At 43.0% G+C, this 25,055-nt stretch overlaps 1 protein-coding gene across 1 annotated transcript; it reads left to right on the top strand.

Annotated features, from left to right (window-relative positions):
- Window positions 1–16,319: 16,319 nt before the first annotated feature.
- Window positions 16,320–24,663, top strand: Awat2 (acyl-CoA wax alcohol acyltransferase 2). Its single transcript, XM_032890261.1, has 7 exons — window positions 16,320–16,404; window positions 21,906–22,016; window positions 22,366–22,436; window positions 22,661–22,865; window positions 23,075–23,249; window positions 24,127–24,326; window positions 24,509–24,663. Exons 1-7 carry the CDS (start codon window positions 16,320–16,322, stop codon window positions 24,661–24,663), a joined length of 1,002 nt encoding a protein of 333 aa, XP_032746152.1.
- Window positions 24,664–25,055: the final 392 nt, after the last annotated feature.

The raw sequence follows: 25,055 nt of genomic DNA, 5'->3' as shown, positions 1-25,055 counted from the left end.
AAACATATTTATTTAGTATATGTGTGCACATGATAGAATATAAGAATTGGGAGTCAATTTCCCCTTCTGCCATATGGGTCCAGATTATCAGACTTGCTGAAGGCTTCTTTACCCACTGAGACATTTTGACAGTCCCCCAAATTTTATTGTATGGAACCCCTACTTATTTATTTTTTGTTTTCATTGCCAGTGTGTGTGTGTGTGTGTGTGTGTGTGTGTGTGTGTGTGTGTGTGTATGTGTGTGTGTTAACCAAGAAATCACCATAAAGCACAAAGTCATAAAAACTTTTATTTTCTTCTACAAGTTTTTAGAAGTGTTTTCAAGTATGCTGTCAAGCTGCTAGTGTATGCTTTCTCCAGTTTCTTTTTGGAGGCACTCAGAGCCATGAGTTTTCCTCTTTGCACTGCATTCATTGTGTCCCAAAAGTTTGGGTATGTTGTGCCTTCATTTTCATTAAATACTAAAAAGTCTTTAATTTCTTTATTTCTTCCTTGACCAGGTTACCATTGAGTAGAGCATTGTTCAGCTTCCATGTGTATGTGGGAGTTCTGTTGTTTTGTTGTTAATGAAGACCAGCCTTAGTCTGTGGGGATCTGATAGGATGCATGGGACTATTTCAGTCTTCTTGTGTCTGTTGAGGCCTGTTTTGTGACTGATTATATGGTCAATTTTGGAGAAGGTATCATGAGGTGCTGAGAAGAAGGTATATCCTTTTGTTTTAGGATGAAATGTTCTATAGATATCTGTTAAATCCATTTGATTCACAACTTCTGTTAGTTCCTCTATGTCTCTGTTTAGTTTCTGTTTCCATGATCTGTCCATTGATGAGAGTGGGGTGTGGAAATCTCCTACTATTATTGTGTGAGGTGCAATGTGTGCTTTGAGCTTTAATAAGGTTTCTTTTATGAATGTAGGTGCCCTTGCATTTGGAGCATAGATATTTAGGATTGAGAGTTCATCTTGGTGTATTTTTCCTTTGATGAATATGAAGTGTCCTTCCTTATCTTTTTTGATGACTTTTGCTTGAAAATTGATTTTATTCAATATTAGAATGGCTACCCCAGCTTGCTTCTTTGGACCATTTGCTTGGAAAGTTGTTTTCCAGCCTTTTACTCTGAGGTAGTATCTGTCGTTGTCACTAAGGTATATTTTCAGTATGTGGCAAAATGATGGGTCCTCTTTACATATCCAGTCTGTTAATCTGTGTTTTTTATTGGGGAATTGAGTCCATTTATATTAAGAGATATTAAGGAATAGTGATTGTTGCTTCCCGTTATTTTTGTTGTTAGAGGTGGAATTATGTTTGTGTGTCTTTCTTCTTTTGGTTTTCTGGCAAGGAGATCACTTTCTTGCTTTTTCTAGGGTGTAGTTTTCCTCCTTGTGTTGGAGTTTTCCATCTATTATCCTTTGTAAAGCTGGATTTGTGGAAAGATATTGTGTAAATTTGGTTTTGTCATTGAATATCTTGGTTTCTCCATCTATGTTAATTGAGAGTTTTGCTGGATATAGTAGGCTGGGCTGGCATTTGTGTTCTCTTAGGGTCTGTATGACATCTGCCCAGGATCTTCTAGCTTTCATAGTCTCTGTTGAGAAGTCTGGTGTAATTCTGATAAGTCTGCCTTCATATGTTACTTGACCTTTTCCCCGTATTGCTTTTAATATTCTTTCTTTGTTTTGTGCATTTGGTGTTTTGATTATTATGTGATAGGAGGAAATTTTCTTTGGTCTAATCTATTTGGAGTTCTGTAGGTTTCTTGTATGTTCATGAGCATCTCTTTCTTTAGGTTAGCGAAGTTTTCTCATATAATTTTGTCAAATATATTTACTGGTCCTTTGAGCTGGGAGTCTTCACTCTCTTCTATACCTCTTATCCTTAGGTTTGGCCTTCTTATTGTGTCCTCGATTTCCTGGAGGTTTTGGGTTAGGAGCTTTTTGCATTTTGCATTTTCTTTGGTTTTCTCAATGTTTTCTATGGTATCTTCTGCCCCTGAGAGTCTCTCTTCTATCTCTTGTATTCTGTTGGTGATGCTTGCACCTACGACTCCTGATCTCTTTCCTAGGTTTTCTATCTCCAGGGTTGTCTCCCTTTGTGATTTCTTTATTGTTTCTATTTCCATTTTTAGATCCTGGCTGGTTTTGTTTAATTCCTTCACCTGTTTGGTTGTGTTTTCCTGTAATTCTTTAAGGGACTATTGTGTTTCCTCTTTAAAGACTTCTATCTGCTTATCTTTGTCCTCCTGTATTTCTTTGAGGGAGTTATTTATGTCCTTTTTTTTTTTTTTTTTTGTTCTTTTTTTTTCCGGAACTGGGGACTGAACCCAGGGCCTTGCGCTTCCTAGGCAAGCGCTCTACCACTGAGCTAAATCCCCAACCCCTGTTTATGTCCTTCTTAAAGTTCTCTATCATCCTCATGAAATGAGATTTTAAATCAGAATCTTGATTTTCCAGTGTATTGGGGTATCCAGGACTTGCTGTGGTGGGAGAACTGGGTTCTGATGATGCCAAGTGCCCCTTGTTTCTGTTGCTTCAGTTCTTGCACTTGCCTCTAGCCATCTGGTTATCTCTGGTATTAGCATATTAGCCGGTCTTGCTGTCTCTGACAGTGGCTTGACCCTCCTGTAAGTCTGTGTGTCAGCACTCCTGGGAGATCAGCTCTCTCCAGGCCTGATCTGGGCACAGAGAGCTGGGACACAGGGTCAGCTCTGGGTACAGATGGAAACCGGGAGAATTTTTTCTTAATTAAATCATTTGAAGGCCCACTTTTAATCAGAATCTTTTGAGGTGGGAAGATATATCTTTAATCCAGATCTATTGAGGTGGGAAGATCCACCTTTAATATAGGCAACACTTTCTACTGGTGGCCTATACAAAGGACATAGATAAGGGAAACGTGCTCTGTCTTTGTATGCTTCCTCTTGCTAATTTCTTCATAGGCATTAGAGTGTACTTCAGGATTCTGGTGTATACTGAAGACCAGATATAGCATCCAGCCTTGTGGAGTGAACATCTACTGGATTCTTGGACCTTCTATTTTGAGATAGCCATTGCTGGTCTAGACGGACCACAGCCTGTAAACCATTCTAATAAGTCCCCTTTCTATATTACATACTAGATTTATTCCATAAGTTCTGTTCCTCTAGAGAACCGTATGTATACACCACAGAAGCTAGGAAAGAAAAAAGGGACCATGGGCAATGGGAAAGAATTCTAGAGAGGTGGATACTAGGAGACTGATACTATTAAGGAGGAAATGGAAGGTGTCCTATGACTCTGGCATCTCAACACCTGGCAGTCTCCAACATAGCCCAGCTTTTACCTTCACAGCTTCACCTAATGGCCTTTCTAAGCCTCCATGCAGGTGCTTCCTTGCCACAAACCTGATGTCAACAGCTTTTCTTAGCCATGGAGGGATATTCCACAACCTCTTTCTTGTATATACCTTGATAAAGCCAGGGCCACATGGCTGAAACTGTCAAGTTCCTTTGCTCATTGGAGCCATAACATGGCCCCTTCCTTTACTTACGTTGGCATCTGCTTTCTATTGTTGGTCGTTTCCTTCAGTGCTTAGGCTTTTCTTTCATCCATTTTTGCAAGTTGGAAGCTTAGTTGGGTGAGGTCTTACACTGAGGCCACCACTCCCTTTATTTAATTTAATATCAAGCTTCTCTATAAAATTTCTATCTCCTTGAACACTACATTCCAACAAAACATTTCTTGATTCTCTTTTTCTCCTCATACACTTTTTGTATTTCTCCTTGCTCAACTTTATCCTTTTTATTGTAGATTTGCATGAGTGACCACTAATAACCACTTGGCACACTATAGGCTGTCTTGAAATTTCCTCTACCAGTGTCATTAATACTAAATTCTTTGGAACAAGGGCAAAACCCAGCTATATTCTTTACCAAAACATCACAAGAATGGTCTCTAGGCCAGCCATTAATATGCTTCACCTCTGAAACTTCTTGAGCTGGGTGTACATTATTCCTAGCACCACTGTCCTTACTCTTACTAGGATGGCACAGTAAGACCCCACTTAAAGCATTGAATTGCTTTTTTAGTCCAAAGCCCCCAAATTTTCTATATTCCTCCAAACAACAGCATGGTCAGGACTGCTACAGCAATACCTCAGCCCCTAGTACCAATTTTTGTCTTAGTGTTAGATTGCTGTGAAGGGATACCATGACTAAGGCAACTCCTAGAAAACATTTATTGGAAGTTTGCTTACAGTTTCAGAGGGTTAGTCCTCCATTATCATGGCAGAGACTATGGCAGCAAGCATGACTCTGAAGCAGTAGCCGAGAGCTACATCCTGATCCATAGACAGATATGCGGGGGTAGGGGCTGGCATGGGGTTTTGAAACCTCAAAATCCCACCCCAGTTATATATATCCTCCAAAAAGGCCAAACCTCTTAATTCTTTTAGTCCTTTCAAACAGTTTCACTTCCTAGTGACAAAGCATTCAAAAATATGAGCCTATGTGGGCCATTCTTATTCAAACCACTACAAGGTATCTATCAATTACTTTGAGGAAAGTTGGCGGTTTTTATGTTGATCATTCTAACCTTATGAACACTGTGACCATATCTATATTTATTCAAATAAAATTTCTGATGGTTTCTTTCATTACACTTTATCATTCTCAGCATGTACATCTATGTGTGTCTTATTAGATATACTCTTCTGAATTTCTATTTTTGAGTGAATAGGTATGGCATTTATATCAGTTACTTTTCCTCCCTGCTGTCATAAAATACCTGACAAAAGCAACCTAAAGGAAAAACTTATTTCAACTCATGATTTGAGAGGCAGTTTCTCATCACCTTGGACCATTCTCAATACACCCCCTCCCTATGTCAGGTCATCTTCTCTTGGTATCTCACTGAGTTCACTTAGGGCTGTTCATATGTACATGTAAAGGGTCTATGTGGTCACCCATTGAAGTGTGGGCAGCCTACCAGTGACCATACCTCCAAGAAAAAATTACTTTCCCTCCTTAGAAGCCATCAACTGCCAGTAGCCCCTCAGCTAAGAGGCATTCTTTCCCAATCCACGCTGGAATTTTGAGTGGCTTGAATATGCCACTTGATCAAGATACTTTGCAGGTCTTATTCAGGTGAGCACAGATGCTCTGAGTTTGTGGGTGCAATAGCCAATGATGCCCAGCAATGGCATTTCATAGCTTCTCCTTTCCATGAATGGGCCTTTACTTTCTTTCTCCTTTCTCTTCCATGGTGTTCCCAGAGCTTTGGGAATGGGAATGTGTTTAGTACAGATGATTCATTTGGAATTGAGCACCCTGTCACTAATTCTCATCACTCTGACTAGTTGAGACTCTCTCCATTAACCTCCACTCTCTACAAATACATGCTTCTGTGACCAAGATTGAGAACAGCATATCTAGGGGTATAGGCATAAATATTTAGAAGACAGCTTAATAACATGACTACTTAGCAAGAAAATGATAGTAGGTTTCCCCACAGTGCCTATGACCTCCCAAACAATGACTTTTGACCAGATTCTCAGAACAAGGCAAAGATGTCTCCCTCCTATGATGGAGGCCTCAAATCCAGTGAGAAAGTTGTTGGCTACCACATAACCATCATGATGTTATTGTACCAGTGAGCGAGTCTTTCATGGCTAGTTGGTATTATAGCATGTGTGACCCAACACTGGGTAGGATCATCATTTCCACCACCACCACCACCACCAACCTGGACTCAGAACTCTCTGGAACTATTTAAGTTATCCACTGAGGGGAAGTTTCCTCGTCAGTTCTCAGATTGATTTATCTATGTCCGGCAAACAACAGGTGCGGTTTTTTAGATAGTGAAATTTAAATCCTTCACCAAGTTCCCTCTTATACAAATCAGAAGGGAGGTTTGCTTCTAGATAGGACTGGAAATCTAAGCTCCTCATGTCTTTGCCAGTGTAGTGGGAATGGGTGGTTCTCATCCATCCATGACAGCTGGTGCCTATCCAGCTGAGACAGGAATGGTAGTTTCTGCCCCAGACTGGACCTTCCATGGCTCTACACTGTCAGAAGATTCAGAGTGCTGGTGTATGTCATACAGCCTCCTGAGGAGAAGGCTAGGCTCCACTATTCTTCTTTGTTGACGTGTGTGTGTGGGGGCACTGGTTTTTCTCCGGTTTTGACTGGAGTAGGGTGGTTTTAGTCTGCAAATTTTGCATCTTGCAAGTTTAATATTTTGTAATTCATTGACTTTTTTTGGTCTGTGCCTATTAATGCTTTTGGTCACTATATTTTTCAACTCCAAGCCTGGCATAGATAAGAAAAAGAGAATATTGCTGCCATTCCTCCCACCCTGAGACACATGGGTGGTCTGCCTTCTTTATACTTTTTTTTTTATTATTATAAAAATGGTGTGGCACTTTATTTTTAAAATCAGAAAAATAAGTCCCAAATTTCTCAGTTCAGAGGCTGTAGTTGAACAACAGAAAGGGACCCATCAGGGTAAACAGGTACCAGGTAAGACTGGCCCACTCAGCCCCCAAAACCCCAGAGAGGCAGCACAGAAGTTCCAAGTCTAGTAGTGTCCTCTGCTCTGGTCACATTCCCTTCAGGGACTCAGTTTAGCCACTTGGACTCCAGTGTGGGACTGCCCTGAGATGGGACTGGGGAGGGGTTAACAACCTCGATCACAGGTAGAGTGGGCTGTGGGACAGGTGCAGGCCCTGAGTTTGACACCTGTTACTACAGAGACATCCTTCTTTATACTTTTAAGACCACTATTCTGTCTGCTTAAAACATAATGTAGAGGAGTTTAGTTGCAATAGTAGGGTGAGGAGAGCAAAGGATTTCTGGTTCATCTTTCTCTTTCTTAAATTTATTTATTTATTTATTTATTTATTTATTTATTTATTTATTTATTTATTCATAGTGAGGTGTGTGTGCTAGGACAGAAGTCATGGACAGTTTATCAAAGGACAAAGGACAAACTGTCAGAGGACAGTTTTAAGGAGTATTTTCTCTCTTTCCCCCTTTACATGAATCTTGGGTATTGAACTCAGTTGATCAGGCTTGGTGGCAAACTCACTGAGCCATCTTGATGGTCCCCTTTCTTCTATTCTATTTTTTAATGTAAACTTTTTCATTTAACATATTTTAATCATGTTTTCCCCTCCCCTCCCCCTCCTAAGTCCCACCTATCTTCCTAACCACTCACCTTTACGTTCTACGTTCTTTCTCTTAAATAGAAATGCTAAACACCTTCCCTTACTGTCAGTAATGCTTCAGAGAAATACCATGCCTTAAAAGGATTCTAACACTATTTTAGAAAAATCATGATGTTGATCCTGCAAGAGAAATCCTTTGGGCTTTGATAGCTCAATATCAATGGGCACGCATGTCATACCTGTCTGCTGCAATCACGTTGCTTATCCTATTATGCAGAAGGGATGACAGATCCTTGAGAGCCCTGTAAACGGCAAGCTTCATTGTGTGCATTTATTTTGATGACTTGAAGTACAAAAACACCAGCTTTGCAATGTTGAGCTTTACCCTCCATCTTTTGTGCTAAAAGGCCATAATTATTGTATTATCAATATGCCTTCTCTATCTCTACACTGACATTTCCTCTTTTAACATACTCACCCATATTGAAGTTATAGTCTAAGCTTCATAGCACATGCTTTGTCTGTATAACCTGTAATAGGTTAGCTGTCTGCTGTATGCCTTCCTCTGAACTGAACTTTTGATAAGGAGTAGATGGTGAATTTAAAATTCTCTTCCCCAATAAGTGCTAGAAATAGTATAGGTCACCTTGTTGATTAAAGGTAAGCTTTACCAGTTGGTGAGATGGGGGTGGCTGGATATCTGAGCTGGTCCTGTAAGGGACCATGATGTCTTGGCTCTAAAGAAATCAGGAATAAGTGGCAATTCCTTTCTTGTGCCACACCCCCAGCCCCTACCTTCTAACTCCTGCTCCCCATACCATAATCCCACATCTTTTTCTCCCGTTTAACTACTTTATCACCCCGCACCCTGTGAAGGCCTTTAAAGACTGTTAGAGATGGTGCTTTGACATAGTAATCATTATTTTCATTCATTTGATATATAATGGTCCCTGAGTGTTTGCACTGGGTTTTCAGTGAGCCGTTGAAAAGAGTGTCCAGAAGACCACTGAAAAATTGTCACACAGAAGGCTTATCTAAGTCATCCTCATTAGAGACATCAGTATAGGATGTTATTCAGCCTCAAGAGCAGGGGTGTGAGGAAAGCATGCCTTCCTGTCCTAGTGACCCAATGCTTGGGCATCTGGAGAGTTGTTGTCTTAGCAGGCAGATGAGGAGTTGAATTACTGGGTGTAGGTGTTGGGGTGTGAATATGGAGGTATAGGTAATTGAGCCACAGAGCCCAGGCCTCGCTGAAAGCTTTTGAGTAAATCACTGAGGATTTGCTCTTTCCTCATCCTCCCACCTATTCCCTAGGGCAATAAGGCCACAAGCTGTTTCTGTACTATTAGACCTCTTTTCTGTGCTGACCCCCAACTTTGTTCCTGACCGTGTTCCTAGATTTGAGCTGCTGTGTCCACTCATTCATTCATTCTGCCACTGTGTCAGCTGTAGAGAGTGCCAGGCACTATTCTAGGTACTACGAAAATAACAATGAATAAAGTAGACAGAGATCAGTAACCCCAAGGAGTTTATAATTGAACAGTCAGGACATGTAGACTAGCCTGGAACATTTATGTCAACCTGCATGCTGGAGTAGAGGAGATAGCCATGTCCAGCCCCCTAAGTTGTCAGGGACCCACTTTGGCTCCTCCGGATTGAGTTAGACATTTTGTTTCCCCTTCATCATTAATCTTTTTTTTTTTTTTTTGGTCAGGCCTCTGTTCTTGATCATTCTTAGTTTGCCAAATAAGAGAAATGGAAAAGTGGCACTTGGTCAGAATACCTAAAGCCCTCCCCACTGTATGAGGGATGAGCAGCATAGGAATGTGAGGCTGGGTGCCAGCCATGCAAGAATTCCCCCCACCCCCAGAAGGTAGAGACTCTGTTCAACAGGGAATAAGGAATGGCCTGACCTCTGGAACAGCTGAGAAATTACATGTCATATGCAAACCTCCCTAAGCCACTAAGTGGGATCTTCTACAATGTGACTTGTAGTGTGTGACTTGCCTCCATCATATGATGCTGAATCATGCATAGCATTGCCAAATTTAGCAAATGAAGGTATAGAAGTCTATTAAATTTTAATTTCATATGAACAACAATGTCTTCATATAAGTATGTCCTACGCATAAGTTTGTTTGTTTTTTTCTGAAGCAGTGATGTTTTAGAGCAAATATATCCAGAATATTACATGGGATATATTCAGACAACACTACTCATGGTTTATCTGAAGTTCAAATTTAACTGGTTTTCTGCATTTTATTTGGCAACCATGCCTAGGTGAAGTGAAAATTACTGTGTAAGGAAAGAACTGGTCTTATTTTGGGTCTGTTTTCAGAAGCCTGAAGCAGAACTGGTGTGGGTTGGGCTTGGGTCCAAAGCAGGAAAATGTTTTCACCAGTAAGGGCTCAATGATGGCCATGGGCAGGCCATTCCCAATGGTGGCTTTCAACTGGACAAGTTGTGGCTCTATTGGAGAATAGCTGTTTTCTTGGTCATGCACGGCCATCAGCTATTAAGGTGCAGGGATTACCGTGGTGACCTATACATTGCTTGGCTTCATAATTTTAGCTGTGAAAAAAACAATACAGTGATAATTAGCTCTATGATAGTGGTTATAGGGCTGTTTACACTTCCTAGTAGAAGGAGGGTTGGGAGGGTCAGGAACTCTCACCTGGAACCTACCACTCTCTCCTGCACACCCCACCCCAGCTCTATGCGATTTTAGTAGGTGTGCTATATTGTAAGAAGTAGGTTAACCGAAGGTAGATCACACCCATACAGCTTTTGTAAAGTCATCAACCATGCAGGGATGGAACTTTTAGGTGATACAAATTTTTCATGGTCACCTAGACTTCCGTAAGTAACCCTGACCCACACACCTCTAAGCCAAATCAAATCCCCAAGTTGGACTTAGGTAGATTGCTTCCTTGGTTCTGTCTTTGGTACATTATCTAGAATGAATAAACTTTTTTTCCATGTCTCCCTAGTAGCATGAACACAGCAGTCTTGGAATTTCTAAGGATCTGTGAACATAGAGCAGAGAAGTATCCAAGGGGTGGGCATAAGGATTGGAAGATCCTAAGAAGTCTTGGCCATTGCCACAGTTTGGGATAAAGATGGACATGCCAGTGTTGGACACATGCTCTTTATGCACAGCTAGGAAGTCAGAGCTGATAGAATATTCCAGATGCTCATATTGTGAGTGTGAGCTCTTCAGTGTCCAACACCTACCAGATAATGCCACTCAATAGGAAGATCATTCTGGAACAGGAATACTTTAGCTTTGGGCTTTCCTTAATAATGTCCTTCACTATTTCCCCCTCCTTTTCTTAATGGTAGTGACATCAGCAGCCTATGTGAACGCCATTTTACAGTTTACAAACTGACTGGTCATCTGTTGCTGCTCATTTCTTGCTATTTAGAACTGAGGAAACCAAAAGGGTTTCTTTTTCAGTGCCTCCTAGGCTAAGCCTTCATCCACGTAGGCATTTTTATAACAAATACCAGTGAGCATCTCTTTCCATGGCCTGTGTTAGCAGCTTGGCTAGGAGAATAGTAAGACCAGAACCACCCAGAGAGTTTCCAGAGCAGAATGGGTGGTTAGAAAGCAGGGTTGGGAGAACAGGTGCAATTACATGTTGGGTGCAGCCCATTTTCTCATTGCTAGCTTTGACAGGGATGAGGACTCTCCCTCGGGGTGGCTTGTTGGAGGGAAGGTGCGACCACTTAGGTCCATGCACTCTTCCTCTCCAGCAGGCAGTTCTTTCTCTCAACAAGTCTCTACTTACTGCCTTTGGCATTGGCCCCTGGTGGTGTCCTGGGTCCCCAAGCACTTGACTTACAGCTCACCACTGAAACAGACTCTTCTTAATGAAGAAGTACAGATCTTTGTTCCATTAGACCCCCAGAGGCCATCACAGAATACTTAGCCCCAACCATTTTGTCAATGCAACCTTTCATATAATTCCAACATTAAACAGATCAACACAGTTGGTGCCCTGCTATTTTGTTTGTTTTGTGAGACAGGATCTCTCTGTGTAGCCCTGGCTGTCTTGGAACTTGCTATGTAGACCAGGCTAGCCCCAAATCATGGAAATCCACTAGCTCTGCTTCCCAAGTACTGTGAATAAAGGCGTGTGCCACCACATCCAGCTTGGTGTTCCGTTTCAAGATGGTGCAATGAGTCCAGAATCTTCTATTCAGCACCCCCTTTACTTCTCTGCTACAGTTGCTTCTGGAACAACCCAGGGTTGATAGTACATATTTCCCAAATGAGCAGCTTCTTTTTTTTTTTAACTACTCATCACAGGACCTGCTTGTCACGGGTCCCTCTCACTAATGGTGTCCTTGTAGAATGTCTGTCCTCCTGTGTTCCAGATCACTACTGCCCACTGAGACAAAGCTGGGATCTTGGACACCCAGTGACTCTTCTTTGCACCAGAACACTGGGTCTCTGCGCCAGCCTCTTCTCACTTTGCTGTGCCTATTCTGTCCTTCACCTTTCTCAGTGTTTATGGAGCTTTGCTTCCCAAATGAGAACCGTCTCAGAACTTGCCCAAACATGCCAAGAGTAGTGGTACGCATGTATAATCCTAGCACTTTGGAGGCTGAGGCATGAAGATTGTGAGTTTGAGGCCAGCCTGGGATAATGAGACCTATCTTTTATAATCAGAACCCAAACTAAACAAATTTCCCTGACAGGAGCCTGGATCTTAATCAGATGTGATATACTCTCGACCCTGAACAATGAAGTAAGTCAGATAAAAAGTCGATCTGGGACAACAGGCCTTTCTAGGCTTGCCAAATCGCCAGAAGTCCTTAGGGGAACTTAGACCATGAGCCGTTTACTCTGTACTAGTGGACCTGGTATTGCAAGTAGGCAATAAAGAGGAAGGGGATGAGCCATTTGTCCTTCACAGAGGTGGCAAGGTTCTGACAGCTACTCTCTGTTCCAAAGTTAACTTCACTGGCATTTGAGACAGGTCACCCTCCCTGTTCACAAGTTGACTGTACTTCCTAAGTGCCAATAATATGAAGTGCAGACTCCCTGTGTTGGGTTTCAGACTATTTTGGAGACTGACCCCGATTCCTTTTGAACCCCCTTCGCATGAGTCCTTCACAGAACCAGCAATCTAGCTAGACAGGTGAGCTGTGCTCAACATCCTCTGTGTATTTCCATCAGAACTGCACGACTGACGACCAGATGCAAGAATCACTCTAAGCCAGATAAAGGCTCATGGCAGGTACTCAGCATTACAACTTCCCTCTTGAGGTGTCTGAACATCACAAAGTGGAAGGTAGCGAAGACCTCTGTTTTAGGAGAGACATCATGGCACATGTCTCTAAGATCTGAGCATATCTCATCACCTCTACTATTGCTAACTTAGCTTGCGGCACCATTGTGTCCCCACAGAATTATTGAAATATCCCTTCAAAGGTCCTCTCTTTCGTACCTCTTCAAAAATATAATCCAATCTTCTTTTACTGCTCAGAATCCTTTATTAATTCTCCACTTCGGTCAAGATGAAAAGCTAAGTCCATACCATGTCCTACAAAGCCTTTCACAGTGTGAACCCCTACCAATCTCACCAACATTAGGTTTTCAGTTCCTCTCACGGATTTGTCTTCTTGATGCTCTTGGAAACCTGCCAAGCACACCTTTCTTATTTCAAGCGCTAGGTGCTGACTGGTCCCTCGGTTTGGATCATTAGCTACATGACTTGCTTCCTCATTCCTTTCAAACCTGTGCTCAAGTGCTACCTTCACAGCATGGCCTTCCACAATACACATTTTGAAACCACAAATCCTGCTCTTCCTACCCAAGCCCTTCTCAATCTGTGAAAACTCAGCCGACTGCATCTTTCCTTCTCTGCTCTAACTTATATCACCTTATACTCTAATTAGGTAATTAATTTCAATCATCTATCTTCCCTCACCAGAATGTAAACTTCTCATGAGCATTAATTTGGTTTGGTTTATTTTCCTCCCTGAATAGAGCCCAGCTGTGTAGAACAGTGCCTGGCACATACTCTACCATCAATAATTATATTGCCGGAAGTAGGCCTTCTCCTCATTCACTGTTTCACGGACCTTTTATCTAGTGCATATGTGGTTGGACAGAGATGCTTTCAAGTGCACATCTTCACCGCATCTTCACTGCATCCACACTTGAAGATATGTAGCAAACATGTTGGCAACGACATGCAGATCTACTTTTGTAACACATACACCCACATGTGTTGTAGGTGCCATGCTCTGAGGAGTCAGATTTTTAAATTTAATTTACCTTTTTTTTTTTTACTATGACTTCAAAGGAACTTTTTGGAAAAAAGCAAAATTGGATTATAAAAAGTTAAACCTAAGAACACTTCAAAGAACTATGTAGACAAGATTTTGATCTGTTTTATATGGCATCCACTGGTCCCTCAATACATCCTTCTGTCTACTCATAGATACACTTTGCATACATTTGAAAATAAATTGAAAACATATTCTCCACCCCAAGCACATCAGCATTGATACAAGTTCAATATTTATTATTTTTAGGTAAAATTTACATTTGGTAAAGTGCAGAAATTGTCAACATTTATGCATTGCATTTAAAGAGACTGCTCTTGTGGAGGCAGAGACAGGTGGATCTCTGTGACTTCGAGGCTGGTCTACAGAGTAAGCTCCAGGACCGCTAGTGGTAAACAGAGACACCCCATCTCACCTCCACCCAAAGGTGTTATTTTAAAAGATCACATTTTTGAGTGCCAGGAATTTTATTGATGGTATTCAAGAGAGTAGGGAGGGCTCTCTAGGTCCCTCCTATTATTATGGGGGGTCTGTGTTGGAAACTGTGAGGGAGATGCTCAGTGTTGGGGGTTGAGTTGGAACAGGGACTCCTCGGCAACTGAGGGCCTCTCTCTTGCTCTCAGTGTCCTTGCTGGGGTGGGTGGTCTGGGGCTTCTTATTCCTTGGAGGCCATGTAGACCATGAGGTCCACCACCCTGTTCCTGTAGCCATATTCATTATCATACCAGGGAAATAAGCTTTACAAAGTTGAGAGCAACACTAGCCCCAGCATCAATGGTGGAAGAGTAGGAGTTGTTGTTGAAGTCTCAGGAGACAACCTGGTCCTTGGTGTAGCCCAGGATGCCCTTTAGTGGGCCCTCAGATGCCTGCTTCACCACCTTCTATCACACTTGGCAGGTTTCTCCAGTCAGCATGTCAGATCCACAACAGATACATTGAGGGTAGGAACTCGGAAGGCCGTGCCAGTGAGCTTCCCATTCAGCTCTGGGATGACTTTGCATACAGCCTTGGCAGCACCAGTGGATGCAGGGATGATGTTCTGGGCTGCCCCACGGCCATCATGCCATGGCCTTCCAGAAGGGACATCCACAGTCTTCTGAGTTGCACTGATGACATGGACTGTGGTCATGAACCCTTCCACAATGCCAAAGTTGTCATGGATGATATTGGCCAGGGGGGCTAAGAAGTCAGTTGTACAGGATGCATTGCTGACAATCTTGAGTGAGTTGTCACATTTCATGTTCACACTCATCATAAACATGGAGGCCCCGGCCTTCACCATGATGGTGAAGATACCACTAGACTCCATGACATACTCAGCACCAGCGTCACCTCATTTGATGTTAGCTGGATCTCGCTCCTGGATGGTGATGGGCTTTCCGATGACAAGCTTCCCTTTCTCAGCCTTGACTGTGCCATTAAGTTTGCTATGGGCAAAGTCATACTGGAACATGTAGACCATGTAGTTGAGGTCAATGAAGGAGTCATTGATGGCAAAAATCTCCACTTTGCCAAGTGCAGATTAGAAGGCAGCCCTGGGAACCAGGTGCTCAATATGACCAAATCCATTCACACCAACCTTCACCATCTTGTCTACTGGACAAGGGTGGCAGTACAAGAGAAGATGTGGCTGTCTCTGGGACAGGGAGGAACAGTGAGCCAAAAGATAACTTTTTTATTGTGCTCATTTACTGCATTGAGGTGGGGCTTGAGCATACTCAGGCACGTGTATGGAAGTCAAAGGTCAACTTAAAGGAGCCAGCTATCTCTATCACATGGGTCCCAGGGACAGAAATCTGCTTGTCAGGCTTGATGATAAGCATCTCTACCTGCCGAATCACCTCATCAGTCTGAGTCATTGTATTTTAAAAAATATTTTAACAAATATTTACTTATTTTTATGTTCATGAGTGTTTTGGTCATATGGATGTGTGTGTATCATCTGAAAGCCTGGTGCCCAAAAAGGTCAAAGAAAGTGTTGGCTCCCCTTGAACTAGAGTTGTGGGCTGCCATGTAGGTACTGGGAATTGAACCTTGGTCCTTTATAAGAAGAACAAGTGCTCCTAACCATTGTGCGATCTCTGCAGCCCCCTTATTCACCATATTTTAACATCTGCTTTTGATGTGTGCAAATCAAAATCCTATCAAAATATTGATACTGTCCCTCCCCCAATTTCCATCAAATTACTTCTCAGTCGCTCTTAGCAGAAGCAACAAGTGCTCTGATTTTTCATGATAAACAATTTTTGTCTATTCTAGAATTTTATGAACACAGAACAACATAGTATGCCCTAACATTTGTCAACCCACTCAGTATGAATTTTGCTCAGCACCTACTATCTGCCCACAGTTATGCATGTGATGGCTTTCCTGTGAGCGATGACCTGAAGGGTGAAGGTGTTCTAGGCCTAGTCTGTGACCTGGTCAGCCTTCCAGCTTTGTTCTTAACCAAGATTATCAGCAGTTGCACCTTCAGAGAGGTAGGTGCTGAGTCTCTCCTATCTGAGTACAGGATTTCTTCCTACTCACAGCCCCCCTATTTTCAGACTGGGCTTGGCAGCTGCTCCCTAGCCCTGTCTCACCCACTCACTTCCCACATCAGGGATTCATCCACTATCCAGGTGTGTAAAGGGATGTCACAATCTCAACTCAGCCTGAGCTCAAGTGGGTAAAAGTGCAGCTGGGTAGGCAGCTGGGAGGACCTGGAGAAGCAGAGGCGGTAGGAGGTCCTGCAGTCTTTTGGAAGGGGTGGGACAAGGGGCGGAGAATATGCAACAGTCAGAACTGAAAGACCAGGGGAGACAACATGGCAAGCCTCAGAGTAGTCAGGGCTGGACAGCCAAACAGCATTTACCTGGAACTACTGAGATTCTGCACATCATGTTCTGGCCTACCAAGAAGGACCTCAAGACTGCCATGGAGGTCTTTGCTCTTTTCCAGTGGGCCCTCAGCGCCTTGGTTATAGGTGAGTCTTCAAGCTACTTGGGGCATCCAATTACATGGGCTTGCCACGTGGTATGGAAGGTTTTAGGGTGGTAGGATGCTCAATGTTCAAACTTTGTATTGTTCTAGGCAAACTAAAACAGTGGTTTACTCTAGCCTGTGACCCCACCCACCTGGGCAGGGTATTGGTGGTATCTGTGCATGACTACATGGACATGCATGTGTCTGTGCAGGTGTGGGTGCGTCTTGCTTTAGGTTTGCCTAGTGAGAACCATGAGGTCTACAGTGAGGTGCAGAGGCCATGCTATGGAGTCATGGCAAGTAAATTCGCTGAAGCAAGCCAAGAAGAGGGAAGTGGCTGCAACCACAGAAAATCAAGCAAACTGTGATGAGTTAACTGTATGGCAGAGGGATCTTTGGAAACCTGCTGCTCAGAGGAATTTATTCATGTATTCACCATCGATATCATTGACCCTTCATAAAAATTATACATCGGACATGGTGTTGTATATACTGGAACTAACCATCACTGTAGGAGGGGGCCTGAAAAAATTCCCTGCAGGATTCAAGGGCATGAATTAAGTGATCTTGTCAGCACTCTGGGAATGAGGAATATAGGTAGGCCTTGGAACATGAACCTGGTACAGTAGCATGCCAATGAATAGTACAGTAGGCATTTCTTACCTCAAGCAACAACCAGACTAAGGGCATAGTGTGGGAGGGGTAGATTTAGTTACCAGAACCATTTATATTATTTTGGCCCAACTGTTTTTACATGGGTTCTTTCATTTCAGCTGATGCTAATCTTAAGTCATAATGATAGCTACACATGTAATACTAAATAACATGCACACAGCATTAACTAACATGTACGATCCTCTGTAGTCTAATCACCTTATGTGACTAATAATCTGCATTGTGTAATTGGTGAGGTGACATATAGTAGACATGATCTGCCCAAGCTCACACAGCTAGGTAGTGGAAGAGCTGGACTGCCATTGAGCTCACAAACGCTAACATTTTGTCTGAGAGTCCCTTTCTTTGTCTTTTGCATCTCCTCACTGCAGATTGGGAGGTTGGGTGTGCAGCTTGGTGTGCACACCAGACAGGCAGTCTAGTGACACTGTGCTCTTGTTCACACTAAATGTACCAAACAGCTTGGTAGGAGCGTCAGCTCACGGTGGACTCTGTTGTTCAGATTGGTACAGGGACAGTGAATTGTCTACTGGAAAATGTAGCTTCAGGAGTTGCCATAGCTCAGGAAGACGAGTGCATGGAGAACCTATATGCAGTCCTAGTCACTGGATTGAAGTGATAAATAAGCCACAATCTTAATTTGAAAATTCTCAAATATAAATGAGGTGGAGTATCTTTTTGATGTTCATTGCCAATTAGGTTGTTTTTGTTTTGTTTTGTTTGTTTATTTGTTTTTGGTTTGTTTGTTTGAGACTGGTCTCATGATGTGGCCTTAGTTGGTCCAGAATCACTATGTAAACCAGGCTGACCTCAAGCTTACCTAACCTGCCTCTGCCTCCCAAATGTTGGGTTTAAAGTTGTGTGCCACTACACCCAGACTAAGTTGATTCTTGAAGGACAAATAAGAAACAGGCAAGGAAGGGATGAGCCCTGGGAACAGTAAATGCCCAGCACTGGAAAAGGCCAGGGTGAATGAGAGGCAGGAGTATGTAAAGGGCTGACAGGAATTAATTGTTGCGAGTGAACTCAGAATTGCTGTGTAATATACTTTTTACCGAAGGAAGGAGGGATCAAGGGAGGAGGAATTAGAGGAACAGGTCCAGGGAGGTTATAGAGAACACTGAAAACTGTTAGAAGGAGTTTAGTCTTCTGGAAGGTCACGAGGAGCCAGAACAGGGTTTAACATGGGACAATGACATTAGGCTTGTGGGTTTGAGAGTCTACTGTAGCTCTTTGAAGCAAACCAAAGAGCCAGAGAGGAAAGCAGAGATACCAAGGTTAGCAGGCTATTGAGAAATGGTGGGACTTGAACGAGGCTAGTAGTGATGGGGATGGGAGAAGAAGAAAGGTTCTGAAAGAGTCAAGGGATCAGAGAATAAATAGAACATGGGCATAGAAAAGCCAGTGAGAAAAAGAAAGACACCACAAGATATTTTTAGTTGTGCATGAGTTCGAGCAAACCCTAAGAGAAATGAGGTATCCTTTGGACTAGACCCACACCTCTAATTATCCACGAAATGCTCTGCGGCCCACGTCCAGGGGCTCCAGCTGCTGGCCTTTGCTCTACCTACAGTGCTCAGCTCCCCGGTGGTGGTCGTTTTCAAGTTTGTTGTTTTTTAAAAATACTGGTTTACTATTTGGAATTTCTATGCACTGTTATTGTGTGTTGTAATGATTTTAGGCCTTCTCTGTTGCCCTCCCAACATGGGAAATGAGAATCGAGCCCTATATGATGTTACTTGGATATTTTTACCTCTTCTTTCCAAAACTGTGTTTTCTTCTTCTTCCTTCCTCTCTCCCTCCCCCTTCCCCTCCTCCTTTCCTCCCCCTCCTACCTCTCTTTCTTCTTCTTAGAGACAGGGTCTTTCTACACAGCCCTGGATGTCCTGAAACTCACTATGTAGTTCAGGCTGGCCTTCAACTCACAGAGATCTGCCTGCTTCTGCTTCACCAGTACTGGGATTACAGCCCTGCACCTTCATCAGGCCCCTTCCAAAATTCTTATGGCACAGTTTTGGTTAAATGTCTGACAATTAGGAAATATAGTGAACCAATATTGTATTTTCTTATGTGATTTTTTTTCTTGGAACTAATAATTGACTCATTTAATTTTTAAATTAATAAATAATTTTTTAAAGATTTTTCACTTTATTGTATGAATGTTTTGCCTGTATGCATGTATGTACATCATATGTTTCCTGTTGGATCATCTTGAACTGGAGTTAGAGATGGTTGTGAACCATGATGTGTGTGTACTGGGACTCAAACCTAGGTCCTCTCTAAGAACAGTAAGTGCTTTTAACTGTTGATCCATCTCTCCAGTTCTTTTATTTTTTTCATTTACTAGATATCTTTTACTTATTACTAATTTACCCACAGTCATTTCACACACATGGTAACCTTTTCTTTTTTTTTTTTTTTTTTTCGGAGCTGGGGACCAAACCAGGGCCTTGCGCTTGCTAGCAAGCGCTCTACCACTGAGCTAAATCCCCAACCCACATGGTAACCTTTCAATAGCTGCAAACACACTGGGAAATCTTTAATACCTCTCCTGTTTTCTTTGAGGACAGCATTGTTGGAACCTAGCATCTGCCTATTATAGTCTGCCTGTTATTACCAGAGTACTTGAGGCAACTTGGGTGCAAATTTTAAGGTACTTACTCTTGGGTTATACAGATATTAGGCTGAACTTGAATGTGGCCAAGAGTGGGAGTCTCTTTAAAGTGGTACCCTAGGTACCTTGCTTGTTTGTTTTCAAACAAGCAGCCTTGTGCTGCTCATTTTCCTCATTTGTTGGACTTTTATTTCCACCATGGATTCTGTGTTCTCCTTCATTTTGGTGAAGCAGGTTATCTAGTAGTATTCAGTTTTTAAAAAAGACATGGGAGACAAATTATCTGAGACTGTGTATCAAATTGTCAGTCCTCTCATTTCAACAGTAATTTTGCTGTGTTAGCTGTAGCTCATGTAAGTATAGAAGTTCTCCAAATGTAGTAAATTGGAAATACCATGTATCATGAATACAACATGTCTTATACATGTAATCCTAACACTTTGGAGGTTGAGGCAGGAGGATTGCTATGAGTTGAGACCAGCGTGGGCTGTCATACTGTACTATGGGACTTTGTCTCAAAGCAGCAATACAACTAACAAACTAATCAACACAGTACATTTGATGCACCTACTGTGACAGCTTACTAACACAGCACACTGCCCTGTATCCTCATGGTAGTGTGGCTGACTGGAAGATGTGGCTTTTTGCTGCTGTCCCCCATGAGACACAATGGTACCACACATTGCTGGCCCAGGAAAAGAGCAAAATTCAGTTTCTTCCAGATTCCACCACTGGAAAGTACAGAACATTGTTAAGTTAAACTGTTGTAAGTTGAAAATCACTTGCATCTGAATCCAGAATCTTTCTTGTACAATTTTCAGTGAATAATTCTCCGATCAAGCATTGAGCAGTGGAGAACAAACCGTCATCCTAATTAATTTCTTGTCGGGAATTCATCCAGGCTTCTGATGTTTGAGCCTGTGCTTCATCCTTGCCTCCTGTGATGCCTGAGCCTCCAGATTCTGAGTCTTCCCTGACTTTTCCAAAGAAGCAAACTTCCAGGAGGCGCCTCCTTTGCAGGAGATTGGCTTGCTGTCTTACAAGCTCGTTATTTCTCTCTTCATTCACTTGACACGAGCAAATGTTTTACTGAAATCTCTCATCTACTGTAGGCACATTTCTGATTCTTATCTTGTAGGTCTGTGGTCCTAAGATATTTAAATCATTTTCATGAGGCTCCAATAAGAAGTCAAGATAAAGGGTATCACTCTATTATAGATTTTTGTTTTGTTTGTAACCTCTATTTTGATCCTCTTCCCCACATAATCTTAGTCTTGGCTGCTTACATTTTCAGTAATAATTCCAACTGAATGTGGCGCCCCATAACTCTTAAGTCATTCTTCCCTAATATTTGAACATAACATTTCTATCTTATTTCAGCTGAGCACAGTCTCTTACCTTATTCCAGTCCAGCCTTTATTTACCCCTGTTCCTTGCTTTGTGTACTTCTAATCTGGTGAAGATAGGTGTTGGCTTTCTCTGGTATCTCCTCTGACACCTCACAGGAGTGCTTCTCAACCTTCCTAATTCTGCAACCCTTTAATACAAGTCCTCATTTTGTAGTGATTCCCTCAACTATAACATTATTACTTTTTTTTTTTTCGGAGCTGGGGATCGAACCCAGGGCCTTGCGCTTGCTAGGCAAGTGCTCTACCGCTGAGCCAAATCCCCAACCCCACATTATTACTTCAAAACTATAATTTTGCTACTGTTATGAATCATGGTGTAAATATCTGTATTTCCCAATGGTCTCAGGTGACCCCTGTGAAAAGGTCCTTAGACCCCACAGGGCTTACAACCCACAGGTTGAGAACTTCTGACTGACAGGGCTGATGTTGTGAAAAAAATGTAAGTTGGAGAAAAACTTCTTTAAGTCTTCAAATGCCCAGTGGCTATCTGTGGCTTCTCCCACTTACCACACTATATAGAGAGTCTAGCATAGTTCTGGGACAGGTTCTGGGTGTAGGAGGCCTTGTTGTTTGAAGCTTAGCTCTGAGGAACACATTTGTCTTCCATACCAAAACCAGGTTCAGAAGGTCAAGGAGGACAGCACGAGGTACATGGCCATGTGGGCTACCTGTAAGGTGTGGAAGTGACTGTTGAATAGGCCTAGGTCAGAGTGGTGTGACCTTGAGGTGGACGGAATTCAGTAGGGTAATTTTAATGTGAGAGACTGTTTATAATTCACTGACTTTGGGCTGGGTTCCCTCTAGTCATCACTGTGATCATGGTCAACCTCTACTTGGTGGTGTTCACATCGTTCTGGCCTGTCACTGTGTTGATGCTCCTCTGGTTGGCTTTTGACTGGAAGACACCTGAGCGAGGTAAGGGCCCACTGGGATGTGCTGCCATATATTCCTCCTGCTCCTCTCCTAATGCTAAGAGATTCTGGCTAATTTCCAGGCAATCTTTCAGCCTGTCCCTCCCTGGTCTAGGAAAGCCAAGGGAAGGGGTCCTTTTAAGGTCTTGGAACTGACGTGGGTAAGAGGAAGACAGGGTTGGCTTTGGGTGATGAAGCAGAGGCTGGGTCTATTCTAGGTTGGTCTCGATATGCCTATCCTAATTCCCATGTAGGAGAACAGGAAAAGGCAGAGAGTGAGATGACCCCAAGGTAGCTGCAAAGTGGCCCAGAAAGGGAGAGTAGGGGTGGACAGAGCTTTTCTGTGCTTTCAGGTGGCCGTCGGTTCAACTGTGTGAGGAGGTGGTGTCTGTGGAAACACTACAGCAATTACTTCCCACTCAAGGTAAGCCACATAGATCTGAATGGCTCACTGAGTGAGCATTTGGGTCAGAATTGGGGCACAGCGTACAGCTACACGGGGGGGCCAGGAAACCAGTGACTCCTGGACATGCACGTTGCCCAGACTGAATTGCTGGAATTCACAGTCCTTCTCTGCCAGTTCTCTAGCCAAAAGAGAAGTTTTTTTTTTCTCTGCTCTAGTTCTCCTGTTTTCTGTTTCCTCTACAGATTGTAAAGACAAAAGATATTCCAACCAACCACAACTACATCCTTGCCTGCCATCCTCATGGGCTTCTGTCCCATTCATGGTTTGGTCACTTTTCCACTGACACAACAGGCTTTTCCAAGATCTTTCCTGGTATCACTCCTTATATGCTCACATTAGGAGCCTTTTTCTGGGTGCCTTTCCTCAGAGAGTATATAATGTCTACAGGTAAGTGGCTCATAGGGGACAAAGCCACATAGATGGCTACCATAAGGAAAACCAGGGAGAGCGAGGTCAAATTCGAGATCTTCTCAGGTGCTAACCAGCTTCCCCAAATCACAGGCTGGAGAAGATGCTCCTGGTATTCGTGGAAGTGGGGAGGGGTAGTTTACAGGGATTGGTAAGTAATCAATGTCTTGGCTTTTTCTACACACCAGGGGCCTGCTCTGTGAGTCAATCGTCCATAGACTTTTTGCTTACTCAGAAGGGCACAGGCAACATGCTTGTTGTGGTGGTTGGTGGCCTGGCTGAGTGCAAATACAGCGTGCCCGGCTCTACCACCCTGTTCTTGAAGAAACGGCAGGGCTTTGTGCGCACAGCCCTTCGATATGGGTAAGGAAAGTTCTAGGGACATGGGGTGGGATGGAGTTGGGAGGCTGTCCAAAACTTCAGCCAGGAAGAATATTGGGCTTTGAGGAAGTGGTATTTAAAGAGAAAGGAAGAAATATGCAAACAATTGTTATTCAATAGAACCACCATAAACTATATACAGTGTGTGTGTGTGTGTGTGTGTGTGTGTGTGTGTGTGTGTGTGTGTGTGTTTTGAGACAGGCCACTGGCCTGGAATTTATCTGGTAGAGTAGGCTTAAACAGCAAGTCTTAAAGATACACCCATCCCTACTTCCCTAGCACTTGGATTACACGCATGTTGTCATACCTGGCTCTTTTTTTTCTTTTAAATGTGGGTTCTGGGCATTGAACTCAGGTGCTCATGCCTACATAGAAACCACTTTACCAACTGAGCAGCTATCTCTCCAGTGTTTTATGTACAAATTGTATTCAATTTTGTCAGTTAAAAGTACAAAGGGGGAAAACCACCTATGGGTTGCAGTAGAGCTGTGCAGGGTGCTGTCCTGGAGGCCTTGAACTGGTCTCTCATTCAAGCCAGTTTTTCTACAAAAGGACTAGGGTGGCACCTTAGGGCAGAGAAAGTCAGACTTTTTACCATGCAGCCTAAGGGGAAGAAAGCATATGAAATGGACTTTGGGCATTTTCAGACAGTGGTTCAGATTTGGGCACTCTAAGGAATCACTGTGTTTGCTTCCTTGTGCAAGCTGCTGCTTTGTGCCTAAAGGCAGTGAGTCTAGTTTAGGCAATGGGCACCATAGTTAGCCTGGACCTTGAAACAGATGGATTTGAGTTCTAGGGAGCTTGTAGGTAAACCCAGGGATGCTGGTGTTTAGCATGTCTTTTTTTTTTTTTTTAACAGGGTGCCTCTAATCCCCGCCTATGCCTTTGGAGAGGCAGACCTCTATGACCAGCACATTTTCACTCCTGGGAGCTTTATCAGTTACTTTCAGAAGTGGTTCCAGAAGATGGTACACGTCTACCCCTGTGCTTTCTATGGGCGTGGCTTCACCAAGAACTCCTGGGGCCTTCTGCCATATTCTCGGCCAGTAACCACTGTTGGTGAGTGACCTTCTGTTACAAGGCTTAGTTTTAAGTTCTAGGATCCATTTCTGTGGTTGGAGGAAGGGAGCCTGGGTAGGAAGTGCTGAGCAAGAGGGCTAGGGTCAGCTGGGCTTCAGGCTGTCCCTAGGAGTAAGCTATTCTGATGTTTTCCCCTTTTCCTTTTTTATTCCCTTTGGCAGTTGGGGAACCTCTCCCATTGCCCAAGATTGAGAATCCGAGCCAGGAGATTGTGGCCAAATACCACACACTCTATATTGATGCCCTACGCAAATTGTTTGATCAGCATAAGACCAAGTTTGGCATCTCAGAGACCCAGGAGCTGGTGATAACTTGAAAAGCATTCCACTGACTGGATGGTGTGGAACTGATGACAACGCCAAAGTTACCCATGGAGCTTCACTTTGATTTTACCAATCCTCACTGGAGGGATGTGTGTGTGTGTGTGTGTGTGTGTGTGTGTGTGTGTGTGTGTGTGTGTGTGTGTGTGTGTGTGTGTGTGTGTGTGTGTGTGGCAGGGGGGTGCATCCATGTGGTTGTTTTCTGTGTCCATCCTTTTCCACCTCCATCTCTTTCTCTCAGTCTTTGTCCTTTCCTCCTGAGACAGAGAAGAACCTAAGCAGAGCTCTGCTAAAGTCAGTGGAAGTTCGTAAAAGCTTTAGCCACAAGGAAACTTGTGGCTAGAATAAACAGCCCATTTCTGGTACTAAGACATTGTGTCTCTGTCAT

This window comes from Rattus rattus, chromosome X (assembly GCF_011064425.1).
Source record: "Rattus rattus isolate New Zealand chromosome X, Rrattus_CSIRO_v1, whole genome shotgun sequence".
Classification (NCBI taxonomy): Eukaryota; Metazoa; Chordata; class Mammalia; order Rodentia; family Muridae; genus Rattus; species Rattus rattus.
Note: the sequence above shows the minus strand (reverse complement) of the source record. Positions and strands in the feature narration are given on the sequence as shown.

Coding starts and splice junctions, on each gene's coding strand:
- Awat2 (XM_032890261.1), top strand. CDS start 16,320: ATGTTCTGGCCTACCAAGAAGGACCTCAAGACTGCCATGGAGGTCTTT. Junction 16,405..21,905: donor CCTCAGCGCCTTGGTTATAG/GTGAGTCTTCAA, acceptor GGTTCCCTCTAG/TCATCACTGTGATCATGGTC. Junction 24,327..24,508: donor TCGGCCAGTAACCACTGTTG/GTGAGTGACCTT, acceptor TCCCTTTGGCAG/TTGGGGAACCTCTCCCATTG.